Source organism: Aedes aegypti, chromosome 2 (genome assembly GCF_002204515.2).
Source record: "Aedes aegypti strain LVP_AGWG chromosome 2, AaegL5.0 Primary Assembly, whole genome shotgun sequence".
Classification (NCBI taxonomy): Eukaryota; Metazoa; Arthropoda; class Insecta; order Diptera; family Culicidae; genus Aedes; species Aedes aegypti.
In genome coordinates, this window is record NC_035108.1 from 127986741 (window position 1) to 128008952 (window position 22212).

At 37.1% G+C, this 22212-nt stretch overlaps 1 protein-coding gene across 3 annotated transcripts in view; it reads left to right on the forward strand.

The window, feature by feature from the left end:
* LOC5573997 (mitogen-activated protein kinase kinase kinase 11) overlaps window positions 1-22212 on the forward strand; it is a 113656-nt gene that overhangs the window by 63277 nt on the left and 28167 nt on the right. For all 3 annotated transcript variants that reach the window (XM_021842313.1, XM_021842314.1, XM_021842315.1), the window contains 2 exons: window positions 16268-16729; window positions 19540-19734. In XM_021842313.1, coding sequence (XP_021698005.1) covers window positions 16268-16729; window positions 19540-19734 — 657 coding nt within the window. The remainder of the gene's footprint in view (window positions 1-16267; window positions 16730-19539; window positions 19735-22212) is intronic.

The following is a 22212-nucleotide window of genomic DNA, read 5'->3' on the forward strand; positions in this document are numbered from 1 at the left end:
CATACAGGTATTCTGATTGTTATCTTTGTAACATTTTAAAGGGTGGTAATCACCACATAAAGTAGTCTTAAAAAGTCAATATTTTTTTACTACTGCTATCATGATGGGTTTGATTGGTTTCAATTTATGGAAAATTATTACCGACTTATAAAAGTTTTATTTTTTATAGATATTTAATTTCTTTGCTGTAGAACAGCGAATCCTAACCCTTTTGAAGCTGCTACCTCCTTTGATTGATCTCGTAGACCTCTGAAAAAGAGTTTTATAAAAATCATTCTTAATTAAAGCCTGCTGAATATCTCACAATATACTTGATACACGGATAAAAATCTGATTCCCGCACCAAGATTTACAAGTCATGAAATTCATAAATTGATTAGGTCTAATCATGATTCTTCATAAACGTAACGCCCTGAGCGACAACACAAAGCGGTGCACTTTGCTTCAAGTCATTCGCATCGATCACCCATCATTCATCACGATAGATTGGTACTGTGGTACGTGGCTTTCAATGTGAAGGTTCTTGGTTCGAATCTTGCTCTAGCAAATTTTGTTTTTTTTTGTTTTCATTATAAATAGATCCGAAACGGATGCGCGAATCATGATTTTCGAGCATACTTTGCATGATTTCGAGCACTCAGCTGCAACTTGTGTCGCGTTACTACAATCTGACTCATGATATCGGGAGTCCAAATCATGGTGTACTTTCATAAGATGAAAACACACTGGAATCATGATATCCGGGTGCATAATCATGATTTTGGATTCTGATTTCTATCCGTGTAGGCAGATTTGTAATCCAACACAAATAATGCAAGATTTAATTGATCTATGATTCTTTGAAAAAACTAACAAAGGATCTAGCCAGGAGTCGTTTATTGTTAACATATTATTAGAAAAAAAATGTTATCAGTATTAGCATAATTTAAGAAAAGGAACATTTCAAAATATTTTAAGTTTGAAAAATTGACAACTTGATTCTAATACTTTTTTGCAAACAGTTAGTGGTCCGAAGCCACCGGTTGGGAAACCCTGCTCTAGGACTATATAGTTCAGCTCTTTGAAAGGATATAAAAAAAACTATACAAACAAGACAGAGGAGAGATATTTATAACATTGAAATAGTTTGGAGGGGACGGACCTGGTGTAGTGATTAAAACTGACGCCTCTCACGCCGAGGACCTGGGATCGAATCCCATCCCCGAGATAAGTCACTAAACAATTCAGTGACGATTTCCTTCGGAAGTTCCTTCGGAAGTTCCTTCGGAAGTTCCTTCGGAAGGGAAGTAAATCCGTTGGTCTCGAGATGAACTAGCCCAAGGCTCGTTAATAAAGATAGAAAAAAAAAATTGTGCGGTAAATGTTGACGAAAAAGGAAGTTGGAGTCATTTTATCCGATCATACCCAGTGACCCACCGGAATGAGTCCGGATCCTAACCACAGGTCAAAAATATGAATGCGCAAGCAACCAAAAGATCAAAATTGATTTAAGCGATGTCAACACTGTAAAATTCAGAAGAGTTCCAGGAAAAAAGAGAAAAATGTTCATAAAACGTGGAATTTTCTGAATAAAAATCTAAATTGTTCCAAAAACTATAGCTTACGAACAAAATAAGAGATCGATATACAACAAAACGTTAAAACGGGGCAAGTGGGGCCCAAAAACCAATAGCTCGAACGAATTGTTAAATTTAATTTGAAAATCTCAATATTTGCCAAATCCAACAACACGGTCACATTTTGGCAACATATTGCTACTGTGTGTATAAATTTGATTGAATAATTTCGAGATTGTAATAACTTGTTTTTGAAAAATGTCACAACTTTAAGTAAAAATTTAGCGAACAAAATTTAAAAAAATGTCAAAATACCTACCAAGCAAAATTAATAGGGTCCTAAAGCCCTGTCCCAATTTTAGTGCCAAACACTTAAGTTTAGGCCAAAAACACATGTTTACTCAATTTTTTAATGTTTTCCGTTGGTTTAAGTCCAAAAAACATTTTTTCATGTTTCTTTAGATTTTGTCACACCCCTTGACTTAAACTCAAATTTTGGGTATATTTTGTTTTGCGTGTCCCTTCCGAAATGTCAGATAGGAACAACCCCAGTGTTAAAACTAAAACCCCTGTGGTGTTTTTGTCGACTAAGCGAACGTCAAACATGATCAAAAGTGTCAAGGTTCATTTATGGACCCAATTTTTAAATTAAAGTTTAAACATGATATAGCCGTTATTTATTTTATAATTAAATAAAAACAAGATTTCGTTAAAAATTTTAGGACCTAATTCTTTGGCTTTGAAATGCGTCATAGAGTGTTTCAATTAGACTATCATCACAAATATATGGACAAAACACATTTGTATGTTTTTTTTGGGTGAACCTAAACTTTTGCACGAAAGTGTAGCTCACGAACAAGTCCCAATAGATGTAGATAAGAAACAACCTTCAATGCGTTTCTGCTATGGATTGCAAAACGATCGAAGCATTGTGGCGCTTAGATTTTTTTCTATTTCTTTCGTATCTTGCGTCAATATCGAGGTCTGACCAAACAAACTGACTTTTGTTCGCTTGGCTCCCAAAGGGCACTAGACGCAGGGTGTGGTATATTTGTTAGTGATAAGCACAAACGATAGCTTGAGCAGATAAACATTTATGCAGCAAATATTTGCATATATGCATAGCAAATATCAGGAGTTCATTAATGTTCAAGGAAATGCGTTTATTTTTAAACAATATTTGCTATAAATATACTAGAGAAAGTGCTGCCTTTTGTTTTCCATTTTTTGTTGGCTAGGTCAATAATTGGAAAATGCACGGCAGCACTTGCTTGAGTATACTTATTTAGTTTTACTCATTACAAAATATTAAGTTATTAATTTAAAACCTGAATCATATGCAAGAAATAGTTTGATGGTATCCAAAATAGGAAATTTAGGTATTTTTATTCGAATGTGAAGCGTTTTGGTAAAGTATTTAATTACATTTGTACGCACAACATCTACAATGTTTTAGAATTCACAAAGCGATCAACGTTTGCAAAACTATTTTATGTTTTAGCATGAACATGCTTTTGACAACTTTTCAAATAAATTATGTATGTGGGTAGTGGGAATACAAAAGCATGTCGTATTTGAGCTTGAGTTTGACCTTGCTTGGCCGTCCGTGATTAGCTGCGCTTACACAACCAGATGGCTGTTTGGGACTTACAGATACCCTTCGGTTATAAGTGCTGCTGATCATCTAGTTTTAGGCAACAATTCTGCCACGTCAGAATGCTGACAAATAAGGGGAAAGGCGAGGAATTTATGATGCATTAAAACTGATTCCCACAGTAAACCAGATATAGCCCTGCATCTACGCCAGTACATGCGGGAAGGAGTAGGGCTGGTATAATTTTATGGCAGAAAGGCTTGCTGTTTGGTTAGCAGACTGCCTACGTGTCAGGTGCAAAGAAAGGCGTGCTGTAATGATAGAAGAATGGAAGCGTAGGGAAACGGTTGATTTGTCCGTCTCTGGTGCTTGCAAATGATATGAACTGTGATAGATCAACTGTGATAAATTAAGAGTGGGTGATAGAAGCAAACGAAAGATAACTTCAGAGTACGAGGAAAGGGACGGGCCTGGGATTGAATCCATGACCTTTTGCTTATGAAACAGAGGCGATAGCCATTAGACCACCAACTCCGTCGACAAAAGCATTTTACGAATGTCGTTTTGTACAGAAAATGTTGGCACTATTCTGAAACAAAAATCGAATGAAATGGTCGGAATAATTTTCATAGGGTTTTTCCATAATAATTCTAATCATTCCCCAGAAACGCAATATGTACCTAGGAACGTACCGTTCTGTCTCAAACTCTGAACAAAACCTATAATCCGAACTCTGGACTTTTTATATCATTTAAGAAAAACACTCAAAATTCTTAACAGGATGATCAATTCTTCTGTGGCTCAAGTCATCTGCATTTAAGAGTTGTAAAAATATCCATTCTTGTCTAAAAAAATGTGATTGTAACTTTAATTGAATCAGTTATTTGTTATTTCTAATGCGATTCTAAGTTTCTGGAAAATATAAGAAACATTATGACTGGGGGCTTCCTGGCCTTGCGGTTAACGGCGTCAGTTATCTAAGCGTATTGTGCCACGGGGTGTGGGTTCGATTCCAGCTCCAGTCGGTGAAAACTTTTCGTCAAACGAAAAACTCATCGCTCTACTGGGTGCTTCGTGTTATCCGTTGCCTAATGTTAGTGATCGTTTAGTCTGTGCAGCCTATGTGCTGAAGACAGTGTAAATTGTCTTTTTATGACTTCCTTTTTTATTGATTGGTAATGCCTCAACTCTTAAACTTTCATGTAAGATATTTACTATCAGAATTTGACGATCAGATGGGTCAAGCCCTTCAAGCTTTGAGTTCAAGTTAAGCTACTGTTTATAATTAACAATATTTTTGAAGTTTTTGACACGCGCTACATTCCTGCTGTTTGATCATCGATAACGATAATCAGTTTCTTGTTAGCAGGTCAAACATCAACACCTGCTTTCAAGCCAATCGCAAATAAGTAATTCGTATTGGCAGAGTTCATCGTCAAGATTATTTTCACCGTTGTTGCCTGTTACCTTACCTCCTCTGTTTGATTAGGTCGAGATTAATGTCAACCGAAACCTCAAGAATACACCGTTTGGGTTGATAACGAAATTGCAATGATAACCTTTTTGACGACAGTACCTTATCGTTATTCTGCAGGTCGATTATTCAAATCGAACTCTATAGTTCAATATGTCCCAGTTAAATCATATTTCTGCATTCAACATTGATGGTGCCACAATAGGAACACATGTGCCTATAGTAACATATAGTAAAGTCGTATCTTAATAGCGCTACTATAGTAGATATCTATAGATGCAAGGGAACTTGAATTCCAAGCAAAATTATTTATTTCGATCATTTTTTAACAAAATCGAGCTGTAAATTAGATATAGGTATTGGTTTCTCCCTCTCAGGTATAAATAATCTAATTCCAGCTTCATTTTCGCATAATTTACAAGTAGAAAGTAGGTGTTGTGAAGCATTGCATTTTCCACCGAAAAGTGAATCTTGTACGAGACTGTAATAATAGAAGCCTAAGATAACTTTACTCTTCAATATTCACTATAAACATGACTATGGAAAGTAAGACGCTGAGATCGATCATTAGGATACACTTGCTAGTTTCGAAAAATTGACAAGACAAGAAAAGCGACTTTTTTCTTCAAGGATATATGAACGTAATGACCAATAAATAGAAGACCCTTCGTTTTCGGGACGCCGGGAGTTTGGTTTTCGGTTCGCGTGTTGTGCTGGGCAGTGTTTTGGAAAGCCCAATCAAGACCCTTCGTTTTCGGGACGCCGGGAGTTTGATTTTAGGTTCGCGTGTTGTGTTGGGTAGTGTTTTGAAAAGCCCAAACAAGACCCTTTGTTTTCGGGACGCCGGGAGTTAGGTTTTCGGTTCGCGGGTTTTGCTGGGCAGTGTTTTTTGGAAAGCCCAAATAAGACGCTTCGTTTTCGGGACGCCGGGAGTTTGATTTTAGGTTTGCGTGTTGTGCTAGGCAGTGTTTTGGAAAGCCCAAACAAGACCCTTCGTTTTCGGAACGCCGGGAGTTTGATTTTAGGTTCGCGTGTTGTGTTGGGTAGTGTTTTGAAAAGCCCAAACAAGACCCTTCGTTTTCGGGACGCCGGGAGTTTGGTTTTCGGTTCGCGTGTTGTGCTGGGCAGTGTTTTGGAAAGCATAAACAAGACCCTTCGTTTTCAGGACGCCGGGAGTTTGGTTTTCGGTTCGCGAGTTTTGCTGGGCAGTGTTCTGAAAAGCCCAAACAAGACGCTTCGTTTTCGGGACGCCGGGAGTTTGATTTTAGGTTCGCGTGTTGTGTTGGGTAGTGTTTTGAAAAGCCCAAACAAGACCCTTTGTTTTCGGGACGCCGGGAGTTAGGTTTTCGGTTCGCGGGTTTTGCTGGGCAGTGTTTTTTGGAAAGCCCAAATAAGACGCTTCGTTTTCGGGACGCCGGGAGTTTGATTTTAGGTTTGCGTGTTGTGCTGGGCAGTGTTTTGGAAAGCCCAAACAAGACGCTTCGTTTTCGGGACGCCGGGAGTTAGGTTTTCGGTTCGCGGGTTTTGCTGGGCAGTGTTTTTTGGAAAGCCCAAACAAGACGCTTCGTTTTCGGGACGCCGGGAGTTTGGTTTTTCGATTTGCGGGTTTTGATGGGCAGTGTTCTGGAAAGCCCAAACAATACCCTTCGTTTTCGGAACGCCGGGAGTTTGATTTTAGGTTCGCGTGTTGTGTTGGGTAGTGTTTTGAAAAGCCCAAACAAGACCCTTCGTTTTCGGGACGCCGGGAGTTTGGTTTTCGATTCGCGGGTTTTGCTGGGCAGTGTTCTGAAAAGCCCAAACAAGACGCTTCGTTTTCGGGACGCCGGAAGTTTGATTTTAGGTTCGCGTGTTGTGCTGGGCAGTGTTTTGGAAAGCCCAAGTAAGACGGTTTGTTTTTCGGGGTGCCGAGAAGTTTTGCTGTTCACGCTGTGTGAATGCGAAAAGATATTCGTGTCCAGTCGAGGATGGATTACCAACTGGTGAGCTCGTTTCATGCTTATGATAACACATTTCTTCATGAAAGCGTTACTTTTTTGTAATATTCAATCAAACTTTGTATGGTTCGTCACTACAAGTGTCGGCATTATGCCTGTTTTGTACAATTATAATACAAATATAAAATTTTTGACATTACTTAAAATATTTTTTGAATAATTCGACATTATGAATGTCGACGTTTATTTTAAAACTTCTACCAAAGACTTTTCTTCTTGAGGCATAATGTTCAATAATACTTTTATGTAATTTTCCAACAAACTATGTATGGTTCGTCACTACAAGTGTTGGCATTATTCCTGTTTCATATAATTTAAAATATACGCATATATTTTTCTCTTTTCACCATTAATAAAAACTTCTTTTGAATGGTTCGACATGATAGATGTTGACGTTTATTTTAAATCTTCTACCAAAAACTTTTTGAGACAAAACTAAAAACTAGCTTTAAGTATAAATTGTATTTTTCCTCCTTATCCATGGATCGCATCACCGACCAATGGTGACTCCCAGATCTTTTCCTTCCCTACTAATAAACACCCTTCCTGTGGTGATTGTGGAGATGCAGAGGTATTCTCGGTCTCTAGAAGCAACAATCATTACACCCTAACATTCCTTCCCTATCCCAACTGACTGTAAGGACTTGGCCGGCGCCGTTATTGATCAATAATATTAGATCTGCTAAAATTGCACTCCGAGAGTAAGCGGAAACTCCCATCCCTTATTCATTTGGATCGCAGTGCAATTATTACCAGTTCCGATCAATCACGGAGTAGCAACCATTGACATGTACAGTCAGTCTATGCTATGCTATGCTATGCTATGCTAAAATCGAGCTGTAAATTAGATATATTGACCTTTATGTAAAAAAATATTTTGCAACAATTTATAACATAACGGCCGTAAAAAACCACTAGTGCGACTTTATCTTAAAGGGACACCGACCATAATACTACTAATAAAATTCATCATTTTGTTGAAATACTAAGGTTGTTAAACCTGATAAGTTGACAAAATGCGATCTGTGGAGCAGCCAATCAGCCCCCAAATCTGCTCGACCGAAATATGATCGAATTTTTTTTTTCTAATTAATTCAATCCATGTCAAGAATTGCAGTTCGGTTTGAATAATTGATCTTTTTTCCATGCTATGTTGAGGAAAAACGTCATACACTTGTCATTGCCGGTCATTTCTCGAATACGACATACACCTACTGATAAGACAAGACTCAACAACCGACCTAGTGGATGGCCCGAACGGTATGCACGGTGGTTGTTATCTCTAGGTACGTGTACGTATCATATTAAATACTACGACCATGTTCGATGTTTGTGTGCTAAGGAATTTCTGGACACGCGGACTCTGAAGCCATAGAACAGATTTCTGACAAGGTTTGTAGAACTACTATGCAACGAAACTCGTAAAGTAAAAGGAGAGTGCTCGAAATGGTACGATGATATTGGATGGAAATTCAATATTTTTGTTTGGATCTTCACGCTTGACCAACTCTCCCTTACTACAATTCTAAAAGCTTGAAAAAATCATGGAGGCAACTTCATGCTCATACTTACCTAATTTTTCGCCCAACATAACGGTCTGTGGTGGTTTGTGAAATTAGTAATAGGATAAAAGAGCATGGTGACGGAGTCAGTGGTCTATAGACCTACCTTCTTCTTTTTTCTGGCTTTACACGTCCCCACTGGGACAGAGCCTGCTTCTCAGCTTAGTGTTCTTATGAGCACTTCCACATTTATTAACTGAGAGCTTACTATGCCAATGACCATTTTTGCATGTGTATATCGTGTGGCAGGTACGAAGATACTCTATGCCCTGGGAAGTCGAGAAAATTTCCAACCCGAAAAGATCCTCGACCGATGGGATTCGAACAGACCTACCTATATATTATTAAAACTTAGCGGATGAATCAATGATAAAGCTTAGAGCAATCCTTAAGGTAAAATTGAATCAAAGCCACATCTCAATTTTCCAAGAGCACAAATCTAGAGAATCAGACAGCGGTTCAAGTTGAAAACTGGATCGATTGCCAAGGGATCAAGTTTTCAGCTTAGATTACTTTGATTCTATTGATTTGTCCTTTTGAAAGTTTTAGGCATGGATTCGATTTATCTTCACCTTAACGTCGACCAAACAACTATACTATGCTATGGCTAATACGGTTTAGGGATAAAAGGATTAAAAGACTTAAAGGTTAAAAGACTAAAGGTCGAAAATTATCTGCTCAGTACGAACTTTTGTCATATTAGAAAAAAAAATATTTTCGTCGGTACATTTTTCCTCTCCGATTGTTTGTCCTTTCGATCTTTTGTATTTCGATGTATTCTCATACATTCGATTATTACGTACCTTCCAAGTAACAATTTCTAACTTCAAAAAAACAAATGGCAAAAAATTGACCAGTGCAAACCTTTAAACAAAATCTAGATAAACTATGTGAGCAAGATAATGGATTTAATTTGAATCCCATTTCCCCGAATGTCATCACCCCGAATTCTATATCCCCGAACGACTAATAACCCCAGATGACATTAACCCAAATTCCATTATCGCGGACAATGTTATTTGTAGTAACATTCGACTTCGACGTTCGGGGTAATTAGGTTGGGGGTAATGGGGTAGAATCATTGTAATATATTTCAATTACAGTTTTAGCAACAATTTCTAGATTTTTGTAGAAATTCTTAGCAAATACTCGATTTTGACATTTTTTCGAATTATTTAGCAGAGTTTAAAAAAAACTAGCTCTATTCTCTGAAAATAAATGTTCAACATTCAAGTTTATATTATTTAAAAAAGCTGTCAGTTTCCTTTTCGAAAAAAATAATGCTATCCATAACTTACCAAGCGCTTCAACAAAAATGATAAATACGTAAGAGAAGTTCGCTATCAACTTATCAAAATTATTTCGGAAACCTTGCCAGAAATGTTTCCAGAAATACATTTAAAATTCATCAATGGTCATGTAAAAAAACTTCCTAAAATATGGAAGCAGCCCACTATTGATTGTTTTAATAATGCTAAAAGACCGATGTAATTGTTGTCATAGTTCTGTCGAAAGTCTAGCAGGGCCATCCATCAGGATGACACTAAGTAACTGCAAAAGTTAGTTCAAAGAATTCATTGAAATTCTCTAATTAAATTGTTCGAAAAAAGTACAATAAATTTTCCGATAAAGTACCGTCATAAGTACGAGGGCGGAAAATAATCGAAAACCTTACTTTCACTTTTCGATCCCAAAATATTTTTGTATTTTATATGATAATTGAATAGACTTTTCCCAAGATTTCATGAAAATCGAGTGGGAATTGATTTTTTTAGAGCATTTTGAAGAACATTACCAACGTTATTTTATTTTTTGCTGCTTTGTAAAACATATGGAGAAAACCAAGTGATATTCAACTTAGTTTTTAAATGTGAGCACCTACTCGCACACATGTCACACTAGTCTTAATTTGAAGATTTTTCTGTTGAGCAAGCTTGCCAATAAAAATTCATATTTGTTTAAAAATCATGAAATAAGATACTAATACAATGATACTAAAGTATTTTCTAACCATTCATTAGCTGGGCTCAAGTGCCGTATAGCTTAACCAAGCCAATATCACATGTTGATAACATAGAATTCTGATATATACATAGATCACCTAAAAATGGGTGACCCAGTGATGATGATAAATATATCCAAAAAATGCAAAATCAGAGTAAAGAAATTTCATTAAAATATGAGAAATCTATTTCAAGACTTTTTTCCTACTTTTGTATGGAGAGGAAGCACTGTGCGTCGTTGGGGGTGAAATTGGGCCAAACACTCTTAAGTTCGACCTAAAATTTTCTTTTATATATGAGAATACGTTTAAGGGTGATGTATTTGCAAATGCTGCGTGAATATTTGAATTTCGTTTATTTTCCTTTGAATAGCAAACTTTTGAAAATTGGCCTAATCTCACCCCTTCGAGGGGGTGTCATTAGGCTAAACAAAATATATTTATACTTTATAATTATGATTTATAGTTTACGGCCATGCAGCCGAGTGGAAGTATCAACAACTACAAAAAAACTAAACATCACATTGCAATTGGATTAAATGGACAAATTGAAGTGGAATTTGCTTAAAAGTTAGACGTCTTCTCGGTGAGAATCGAACTCACGACTCCCAATTCGCTTGATAGGGCGCGTTAGGCCTACGCCATGAGGACGTAGCGAATAGGAAGTCGTGAGTACGAGTAGACGTGTAAACAGAAAAAAAGGCCTAATTTTAGGAGCTTTTTTCATTTATTTATCAAAAATCAAATTTCATGTTAAGCCAAATACTGGAAGTAAAAAATTAAGTGACGTAAATTTGATGGTATTTTTACTTGCATTCTTGTAAAATTTGCGTCCAAAATGACAGAACTCTATTTAAAAATCGTCTGAATACTGGATTCGACCTCGAGACCTGCGGTATGCCTTGCCATCTGCACCATTCTAGAATTGATGAATAAATCGTCCAGTGATATATATAAACCCTTCATAGCTGAATTTTGATCATGTTTGAGCTTCTATTCGACATCGTCTAATCAACACATGGTACGCTAATCAACAACTGAACAAGCATATTATTCAGCTGCTGTTTAGTGCTGATCCAAGCTGAGTTCAGTCGGCTATTTTCAGCGCACAGTGAGAAAATTTATGTCAATGATGGTCAAAAATAATGTTTATTTTCACAAAGTTAAATCAGTATGAAATGATTAAGGTGAATATGCATCAAAACCAAATCTCAAATTTTCAAGAGCACAAATATAGAGAACCAAACATTCGTTCAAGCTGAAAACTCAATCGATTGGTCACTAGCTGATGGTGACCAATCAATTAAGTTTTCAGCTTGAACGGATGTTTAGTTCTCTAGATTTGTGTTCTTGAAAATTTGAAGTTTGGCTTCGATGCATCTTCACCTTAATCTAATTTCATAAAAATTTTAGTTTGTTCATTACTTCAATTTGAATGATTTATTAACTTCAATTGAAATTCATTCATTTTATAAATTATATTTGTATTATTTAATTATATTATTGATTTGTATTTTTCGTAACCTATTATGCATTAAAGAAATAGTCCTCTGTATGAATAGGAGAAGTGGTGGTAAAATGAACAGGGGTTATAAAATGAACACCGTGCCTTTTACCGAGAAAAAACAAATTTCAATGATTTTTTATCACGCACGGACGGTTTAGACCATAAATCGGAGTGTTCGGGTTGATACGGAGGTCAATTAAAATGAAAATACAACGAAAACTAAGAATTTAGAAAATCACGTTTGAAAATTAGATCTGACGCAACTTTTCGCTCGGAGGTCTTGAGGTTTCTCAGTGAGGTGAATATCCTTATGATATGATGTCAAATCTGATATCATTAAAATTCTTTTTGAATGGGTTACAATCCTTAATGGATATATTTTCGGAAATGCAATGAATATTTTCAAAAATATTTGTTTTGCTTTTCGCATGATGTTCATTTTACCACCATCAGCTATTCATTTTACCAAAATAGTGCAGGTAAAATGAACATTTGCATCGTTTTTTGCTAGCGATAAAAATATGTGAAAATTTAGCAATTTCAGTCTGAATTCGTGTCGCTGCTTTAGATAACATCCCTACTTTTGATGTTGTACGATAGAACTATAAAAATTCCTCGTTTTTCTATTGGAAACAAGATGAAATCCTTAAGGTGTTCATTTTTCCACCCCTTCCCCTATATTTAAATCGTTTGAAGTGTTCTAAGGAATATGAAAATAAAAAAATATGTTCGAATATCTTGACGCGTGGGATTTTTTTTTCAGAAATGGCCAAGTAAATCATTTTTCTTAGATCGCACTATTCAGTTGTAAAGAGATGTCATTTAAAATGTAGCTCTCTATAGAAATTTATTTAATCAATTCTGTCAAAGAAATTTCAAGATATATACGGAACAACTACGGAACCGTATACGGAACAACATCCCGAGCAGGCGAAAAAAGCTTAGCAATAGAAAATTATAATATGGATAGCTAAAAGTGATATTAACTTGATAGATATAATATATAAAAAATCTGGAAATGATATCTAAAATTAACTACATACAAAGAACAAACAAAATTTTGATGTTGTCTTTAGATCTTTTATGTCAATATCACGCTTTGTTTGTCAGTACTTCGCTCCTACTAGGAATACTTAGCTCAAATGTTTGTTTTTGTTTTTCAAAATAATCCTACATTTCTGGAGGCTGACCATGTTTATTTCCTGAACAGCTATTTAAAAAGTTTAAATAAAGCATAAGTTATAAGCTTTGAAATGCATTCGGAACTCAACACGAATTTAGGATATTTTATCCATTTCATGAAATATAGCTATAGTGTGATCGCTTTTACAAGGCTTATTAATTGCTGAACAATGTGTTTGGTAATCGTCATTTTGGCCTCTATTGGATCAACTGTACTTATAATATACTGAAGCTGAATTAGGATTTTATGAGATACTTATTCAGCTCTTATTCATGCTTAGTTCGTCTTCTGAATATACTTTTACATATATACATTTAACAACTACCGAAAAGCTAAACATTACATATAATTTGCAATTGGATTAGATGGACAAATTGATGTGAAGATTTGCGAAAAAGTTACACGTCTTCTCAGTGAGAATCGAACTCACGACTCCCCGATCTCTAGTTGGGGCGCGTTAACCACTACGCCATGAGAGGACTCATGAACGCAGAAGTTAACCTGAATTCGATTTCAGCTCAATAATCACGTGGTCCTTTTTCGCAAAGTGCACCTCTTTCGGAAGAATTAGATGCCCATCCAAACACAACGCTTTCTATATATATCCAATGCCTAGCCCGAGAGCGCATTGTTTTTTAGGTATAGGAATAGCACACTACACTAGCCAGCAACTGCGCTGGCTGAGGTTTCTATTGTGTGGGCTTCCAATGGGTCGCGACGTTCTCAAACGACCGGTTACGAAACATGAGTCCGTTGCTCGATAAGTCGTGAGTTCGATTCTCACTGAGAAGACGTGTAACTTTTTCGCAAATCTTCACATCAATTTGTCCATCTAATCCAATTGCAAATTATATGTAATGTTCAGCTTTTCGGTAGTTGTTAAACTTCCACTCGGCTGGTTAGCCGTAAACCACGATTCATAATTAAAAACAAGCATATACATTTGTTTAGTGGAATATTGGCTTTTTAATTAGGGGAAACATGTTTTGTTCAGCTAATTAGTAAAACAATCTGGACTAGTCGAATGAGAATCTTTGGAAACGGTTAATAAGTGGCGATTCAACTTTTGTTCATTCTAATGCATAACGTTGAACATTAACCTAAATTTGTGTTGAAAAAAGCACCTTCTCAGCTCTTTATAGAGCACAATTTTTATTCAGCTGTCATTACCATTATTGAACAATAATTAAACATGCATGCTTGTTTGTGGCTCTGAATTGTTAGTTGAGATGTCACCAAAACGACGGTATGTTCCCTATTTTCTAATGGCCTTGGAATGCAATCAACAATGCAATGCTTCGAGTGGAAAACACATTTACCACAGAACTCTTCAACTATTTTTCAAAAGTTTCATCAAGAATCAGTATCGTAAAATTGACTAGAAATAACTACTACCGTATTTTTTTTTTTCTTCAAGTGGCCAATACAGTAGGTAGGTGACCATTGCGATGTTTCTTCACAAAAGTAAGTTTTCTTATAGTGAATTTCATATAAGGTTTGAGCGGGTGGAGCTTGATTATAATTTCACGGATTAAACTAAAATTTTGCACGTTTTTTCACATCAATAGATCGTTATTCTGCCCGTTGCTTGAAAAGATTTTCGCTAACAGATAACTCAAATCTAAATCAGTCTGCTTTGGGAACCCATCTCAACAGTATAGTTCATTAGTAATTCAAACCGAAGCTTTCCCACGTTTTAATTAGGGTGAAATTTCGTGAGGAACTCGTCGCATCGGCCTTTGTCTCGTCGTCGTGTCGAAACAGTTTTCTCTCTATAATGAAAACGCAGACACAACAAACGCCAATAGGTAATTATGGATGCGATGAGTGGTTGGTGGGTAGTATATGTTATCGACTCGGAGCATCTCTCGGTCGCTTCAATGATAAGATTGGCCAAGCGAGGGAAGTGGTTTGAAAATCCGTCATCAGCCGTTGATTTCTACTAGGTTCAAGTTCAATGGTGAGGACAAAAAATGCGATAAAGGTAGATGGAGATGATTTCATAAGCAGATGGATCAAATAAGTAATTGCAACTATAGTATTTTGAATCTACCAAATGAAGCTAGAAAATAATCTACAGTCGACTCTCCTCATCTCGATGTTCTATATCTCGATATCTATCCCTATGTCGATGATTCCTTTGGCCCCTTCGTTCTGCATACATTTTCTCTCTCCATATCTCGATATGCTTTTTATCTCGATATCTCCATATCTCGATGTGTTCTTGTTATTTTTTCGTTCCCGATTTTCTCTCCGTATGTCGATATGACCTGGGAGGGAGAAACCAATACAAAATTTCTGTACGTCATAGTGAGCCGGGATTCCGCTGTAACTGATCAAAACACATTTTCGCATTTCATCAAAAGTGACAAAAATTGAATGAAAATCAATTCATGCACAAAATGCAAGTAATGTCACGTGAGCACCTTTCAACTGATTGAATATAAAGCATTGAAAAACGCATCGTTTTACTTTTTCCAATGAAAATTAATATTTGGTGCATAGAAAACTGTGGCCCTTTTTCCATGTTTGTCAGGAAAGATCGAAAGTACACAACAAAAGAAAACTAGCGGTTTTCCTCAAGCCTGCGTTGATTGTTGTTGGCAAGCTGGAGTTATCTTGCAGTTCAAACAAACGTTGTTCTATATTTCGTGTGTAATATCGGTGCCTCCCTCCCAGGATATGACCATAATCAAAGGTGACTAAACTATATTTTAGTGATTCGAAACAATTGTGGAACGCGTGGTGACGTTTGCTTGTTTATTATTTTCCTGGTAACTGAGTGGTTTTCAATTCAATGAATACTAGATTAAAAATGTGTTATTTGTTTTGATCTCTCTCTCTATCTCGATGGTCTCTTCGATATCGAAATATTGAGAGGCGACTGTATATAGAGGAGCGCGTCCTTTTCTAGGCACTTTTGATTAATTCAGGAAGGAGGATTTTAAAAGTTTTTGGGCATATGCGTCGTATTGAAGTGCTTCTTATTGCAAAGTTTCAGACAATTTAGCCATGAGAAACCCACCATGAATCATGGAGGTGTCCAAATAGCTCTATACCCTACCTATATAGAATACCTTGAATGAAAGATTATAAAACTATGTATATGAAAGATAAAAATAATTAAACGGTTTCATTAAAAAAATATAATAATGACATCCAATAATTTCTTAGAATTTAAAATAAATGTCGGGTGTTGACTTTTATTTTGGAAAAATTCCATTCCGATACCATACTAACTATAGTACCAATGAAAATCTCAATTTTGAATTACCAAAACTGACAACCTAAAAAACGGTAAAATTTGTAATATGACTTAGGACGATCTCAGATGTACACTAATAAGAAGTATCATTTCCTAATCGAAATTCTATATTCTATCTACCCTTTTGCAGCATGATGTCCATCCAGGAGGAGCTCGACCAAATGGGCATCAAAAACGACCAACCGCCAGCGTACTCGCAAGCCATCGCCCGAGACGACGTCAACGTCACCGATAGCAGCGTGGACAATGACAACGTGTGCCAGACCGGGTGGCCCAACATGCCGGGGGCCATTCCGGGAGTGGCTAACAAACCGGCAGGCTGGATGGATGGCCTTTTCGGGTGCATGCGACCGGTGCTGTCGCTGATTGGCAAAAGCCACATCATGGAGATGAAGAGCAAACAGACTGATGACTGGGAAATCTCGTTCGATTCCATCACCGATATGGGATGGATCGGCAGTGGCGCCCAGGGTGCCGTCTTTCGGGGCAAACTGCATAACGAACTAGTCGCCGTCAAGAAGGTGCGCGAGGTCAAGGAAACCGACATCAAACACCTGCGGAAGTTGGACCACGAGAACATTGTGAAATTCAAGTGAGTATCCACTGATTGGGGCCATTGAGGATTGTGTGTATTTAGTGAATAAAGGGAAAATGATTTCCGGTGGCGATAAGGTGTGCGACTCCAGGCATTCTAGCTGCGGAGTTATTTATAGTTTTGAGCACGTACAGGTCGGCAATTTTCTCAATGCACTGGAAAGACGTGGGCGCCTTACTGTTGACCAATGATGACGATGGCTAGTCTATTCCGTATCCTCGCATTAACACACTTTTCCACGGATCGCGTGTCATGGTTGTTTACTCTAGCCGATGTTTAGTGACTGATTGTCGTGTGACGTATGCCAGTTAGGAAGACAAGGCTTCAGTTTCATTTTTCTTCATTGACCTTCTTTTTTATACTTTATTGGTATCATTTCAAACATAACATTCATTTGTTGTATTTAGGTGTTCTTTGTTAGGCATAGACAATCCTAATTTAGTAAAAATAAATTAAGCTTTTTTTGACATTTTGTTAACAACAAATTCATTTCATTTGCCGTGGGAGCTCGGAATTTTTACAGATGTATCAAATTCACCTGCTGAAAACATAAAATAAAGCTTTTTTTATAAACTTAACCTAACTTAAACTAAATATATGAAGCACTTATCGTTATTGGCACGATTTTAGTCAACATTTTTTTTTTTATAACTTCGTACGACATTTGCTCCAATGTTTTAAAATTAAATATTCAAGGTTTCAATTCATTGTTACCATACCACAAAGTTTTGATTTTCTGTTAATAAGTGGATACAAACATGTTATACATTCATTACATTTGGCTTGAAAGAGCTGAATGATTTTTTTAAGGTTTCAAATAAAATGCTTTTGTTTTAAGTGGGAGTATTATTGGTTGTTTTGGAAGCATTTCCAAAAGTTTTCTTCATACTTCATACTACCCAACCTTTTTACTTCGGTCCTCAAAGATTTTTGACATCCCTGAGGTAACTCAGGTAAGCCAGAGGTGAAAATGTTGCATAATATTAGTCCCGAAATTCTGCCTTTAGGAACATCAGCTCTTACAGGAAGTCTTTCAGACTTGGAGTTCTGATAATTAGCCTGAAGTGTACGATTTGACAGTTAATTTTGGATCATTCTAACAATGTATGTTGGAAAATTGAAGTTTTTTAGTATTACAATTAAGCCTTCATGCCAAACACTGTCGAATGGTTTTTCTATATTGCTTATTTGCTTATTTGTTTATTTGGAGTAGGGAAAAGCCCATTTGAGCTGAGCAATATTGAGCTCTTTCTCAAATGGGCGCAAAACCTCCTCTTCTTTTCGTATCAACAGACTATTACATATTTTTCCAACTGATACAAAAATTACTTAAATCTACTTAATAACTATGACTAATATAAACCTAGCTTGCCAGAACCAGATGGAATTTTTTACGAAGAGTTGGACGGGAAAGATGAATATCAATTTCAATGAAACAACGGTTAAACGATCGGCACATACTTTTAAATGGTTCGTGATGCCCGTAGTTTGTGCGAGCATCGTGCAAAAATAGGAAGGAGTTCGATCGGAGTTGACGGTATGGAACATTTATATTGAGGAGAGATAAAAGTTGAGCGCAATCTATTCTCGATTGGAGAAGGTCGGAAACAAAACGACTTTTTGAAACTTCACGGCGAACACTCAACAACTCTAAGCCGATTAACTTGCAACGATCTTCATATCTGGGCAAGTTAATTGGATCGTTCCATGGGAGACGCCGCAGAGGAAAGCGCAGAAATTTCCGAAATATGTCAATTTGATAGTACGGTGCCCAAACAACTGACAAATATTCAAGAATAGACCTTACCAAAGAACAGTACAATGATTTTAAGCATTGAATATTTCTGAAGTTTTTAGCGACGAAATTATTATAGTTTTATTTTAGGAAAATAAAACCAAGAGTTTTAGAGGCTTTAGAGGCAATGAAGTCGATATGAGCATTAAAGGTCAGTTTTGGGTCTAGTAACACACCAAGGTCCTTAATGACAGACTCTCTTTTGAGAGATGTGGATTGAATTGTATAGTCGTAATCTATCAAAATGCGTTTTCAAGAGAACGACATTACAGAGCATTTCGAAGCGTTTAGGTGCATGCGATTAGTTTAACACCAATCGGTAAATATCCCGAGCTGAGATTGCAAAAATAATGCATCATCTACATTAGTTACAATCCAATACAGTTTGAAGTCGTCGGCAAATGAAAGTTTGAAAGATTTAAGTAGAAGATTAATGTCATTGAGATACACGAGAAATATCAACGGTCCTAGATGACTTCCTTGTGGTATCCCGGATGAAGCGTGGAAGTAGGATGAAACAGCATCACCTAATTTAATGGCCATTTCTCGGCCGTTCAAGTAGGAGTGGAGCCAACTAAGAAAATATCCGGAGAAACCGAGACGTTCGAATTTTGCATATCTAGAAGAGTACTTTAGACCTGTAGAATAGCCTTTAGATTTTTGCTGCCAATTTCAATTGTTTTAAGGTTCAACCGCAACTACCACCCCCACCCACGTAAGTCTAACAAATGGTTCTTGCTTTCTTTCTTTCTGTACTTTCATTGCTTCGTCGACGACGCCACACCGTAAACTCTGTCTGGCGCCATACACCTGGATTCCGTGGCTCCACACGCCAACGCTAATGGCCGCCGTTCACAATGGAACTCGCGCGCCACATCGATTGACGCCGAAACCCAACTACGAACACTGGAAAAAAAATATCAACGCTGGATACCCTCGACGTTCTGTGCCGTTTTACTTTCTCAATCAATCAACGGTTTTCTCATTATTTATTCCGTATGGCGCCTTGCAGAGGCGTATGCACCCAGGCGCCAGTGTTTTGCATAATCATGGAATACTGTCCCTTCGGGCCGCTGCACCACATTCTGGCCGACGGAATGGACATTATTTCGCCCCGGCGGTTGGTATCCTGGTCGCAGCAGATCGCACACGGCATGCAGTACCTCCATTCGCACAAGATCATCCATCGAGATCTCAAGAGTCCCAAGTAAGTAGCGCGTTTATTCAGTAAATGATAAATAAGGGGGATGCAGATGCACATTAGTCCATTGAAGGAAATTAAGTGAAATAAATAAATAACTTGAGAAATAATCAGAGATAAGAAGACACCCAACTTCTAAAATTTGCTGGAATTTTAGGACTAAAAGGCAAATTTAGGCAATTTAGGAATTATAGCACTAAAAGGCAACTACACCGGTGGACCATTTGTTGGTCCAAATTTATACCAAAAATGGGCCTGTCAAAATTAAATAGACCAGTAAAAATAGGGGTCGTCCATAAAACATGTGGTCATTTATGGGAGGAGGGGGTGTCTAGCCAATGACCACAGTCCATACTAATTAAGAAAAAATGTATGGACAAAAGATCACGAAGGGAGAGGGGGTTCTGAAAATCCAAAAAAAAATGACCTTGTGGTTAATCGACAGCCCCATAGACCAAATCACACGCGCATGCACCGGTTGTTTTTTTTTTCGATTAATTTCGAACGTGATCAACACAAACAAACATGTTGGTGATGCTTGAAAAAAGCGAAATTCAAGCTAAATCCCTGAAGGAATTTCTGCATAAATTCTGGTTTTTCTGATCTGTTTTCTATAATGTTGACAACGCCAAACAACTGAATGCAGGAAAATATTCACGGTAAAACTCATTGGCTCATGTACTGAAATTTCCATACAGATGTGATTTTAGTTCTTCGGTGTGAAATTGATCATCTGTCAAAACGATTATTGTTAGGTTAGAAAACAACTTTACATACTAAATTTGAGCTTCCTGAATCCAAATATGCATTCTAAATTAACAATGTAATAAATATATTTATGGAACTGATAAACGATTTAAATTCAAAAACACCGCAGAAAACGCTTAAATGTAGGCAACTTTCATAGGAATTTCTCGATTTCTTACAAAAACTCAATAATTTGAACAAATTTAGCAAATTTCGATGATAAATCCGTTTAAGGGATATATTTCAAGTATTCTTTTAAAACTTTCAGGTTGACACCATGTCTAAATCCTTGTTTAAAAATAGAAGTTTATAGATGTCTGTCAAAACCGCACCGAACACGATTTTGGAATTTTACATTATTTTCAGAAAAACAAACCTTCTTTAACATTAAAAAACTTCACAACACACAATTCGACAATAGTTAAGGCAAACAACGTTCATTTGCTATGTTGTATTCATATTTGTGCTCTATTAGTGCTTATTAGGCCCAGATAGCCGTAGCGGTAAACGCGCAGCTATTCAGCAAGACCAAGCTGAGGGTCATGGGTTCGAATCCCACCGGTCGAGGATCTTTTCGGGTTGGAAATTTTCTCGACTTCCCAGGGCATAAAATATCATCGTACCTGCCACACGATATACGCATGCAAAAATGGTCATTTGGCATAGTAAGTAGAGATGGTCGGGTTTCACATTTTTCAAACCCGAACCCGACCCGTACCCGACCTATTTTATTTCTTCAAACCCGGACCCGACCCGAACCCGAGACAAAAATTGAAAAGTAAACCCGGACCCGACCCGAACCCGAAAAATTTCCGCTGTTCAAACCCGAACCCGACCCGAAACCCGAAAATATTTTCTAAAAAAAACCCGAATAGAACCCGAGTTTGAAAAGATGATAAATTCATCGTTTCTGATACATAGAGCTGCTTTTGGGTTGTTACTTTGTGAACAATTCTCATCAAACCCGACCCAAACCCGACTAAACCCGACTTTTTTCAAGCCCGAACCCGACCCGTACCCGATATTTTTTTAGCGTTCAAACCCGACCCGAACCCGAACCCGAAAAAATAAAAACTTTCAAACCCGAACCCGACCCGAACCCGTCGGGTTCGGGTTCGGGTCGGGTTTCGGGTTTGAAAACCCGAGACCCGACCATCTCTAATAGTAAGCTCTCAGTTAATAACTGTGGAAGTGCTCTTAAGAACACTAAGCTGAGAAGCAGGCTCTGTCCCAGTGGGGACGTAACGCCAGAAAGAAGAAGTAGTAAAAAAATAAAATTTAGGGACATTGTGATCAACAGGGTCCTAAAATTTTTATTGAAATCTTGTTTTAATTTCATTAGACGAAGGACCATGTTTTTGCAACCACTTTAGCAATTTTTCCTGTTCAAATAACGGTTATATCACATTTAAAATTTTATTTCAAAAATTGGTTCAAATTTGAACTTTGACACTTAAGATCATGTTTGACATTCACTGAGTCGGCAAAAACGCCACAGGGGCTCATCTTTTTAACACTGGGGTTGTTCCTATTTGACATTTCGGAAGGGACACGGGAAACAAAACACACCCAAAATTTGAGTTTAAACCAAGGGGTGTGACAAAATCTCAAGATTCAGAAAAAAAAATGTTTTTTAGTGTAAACCAATGAAAAGCATTCAAAAATTGTGTAAACATATGTTTCTGGCCTAAACTTAACCGTTTGGTATTAAAATTAGGACAGGGCTTTAGGACCCTA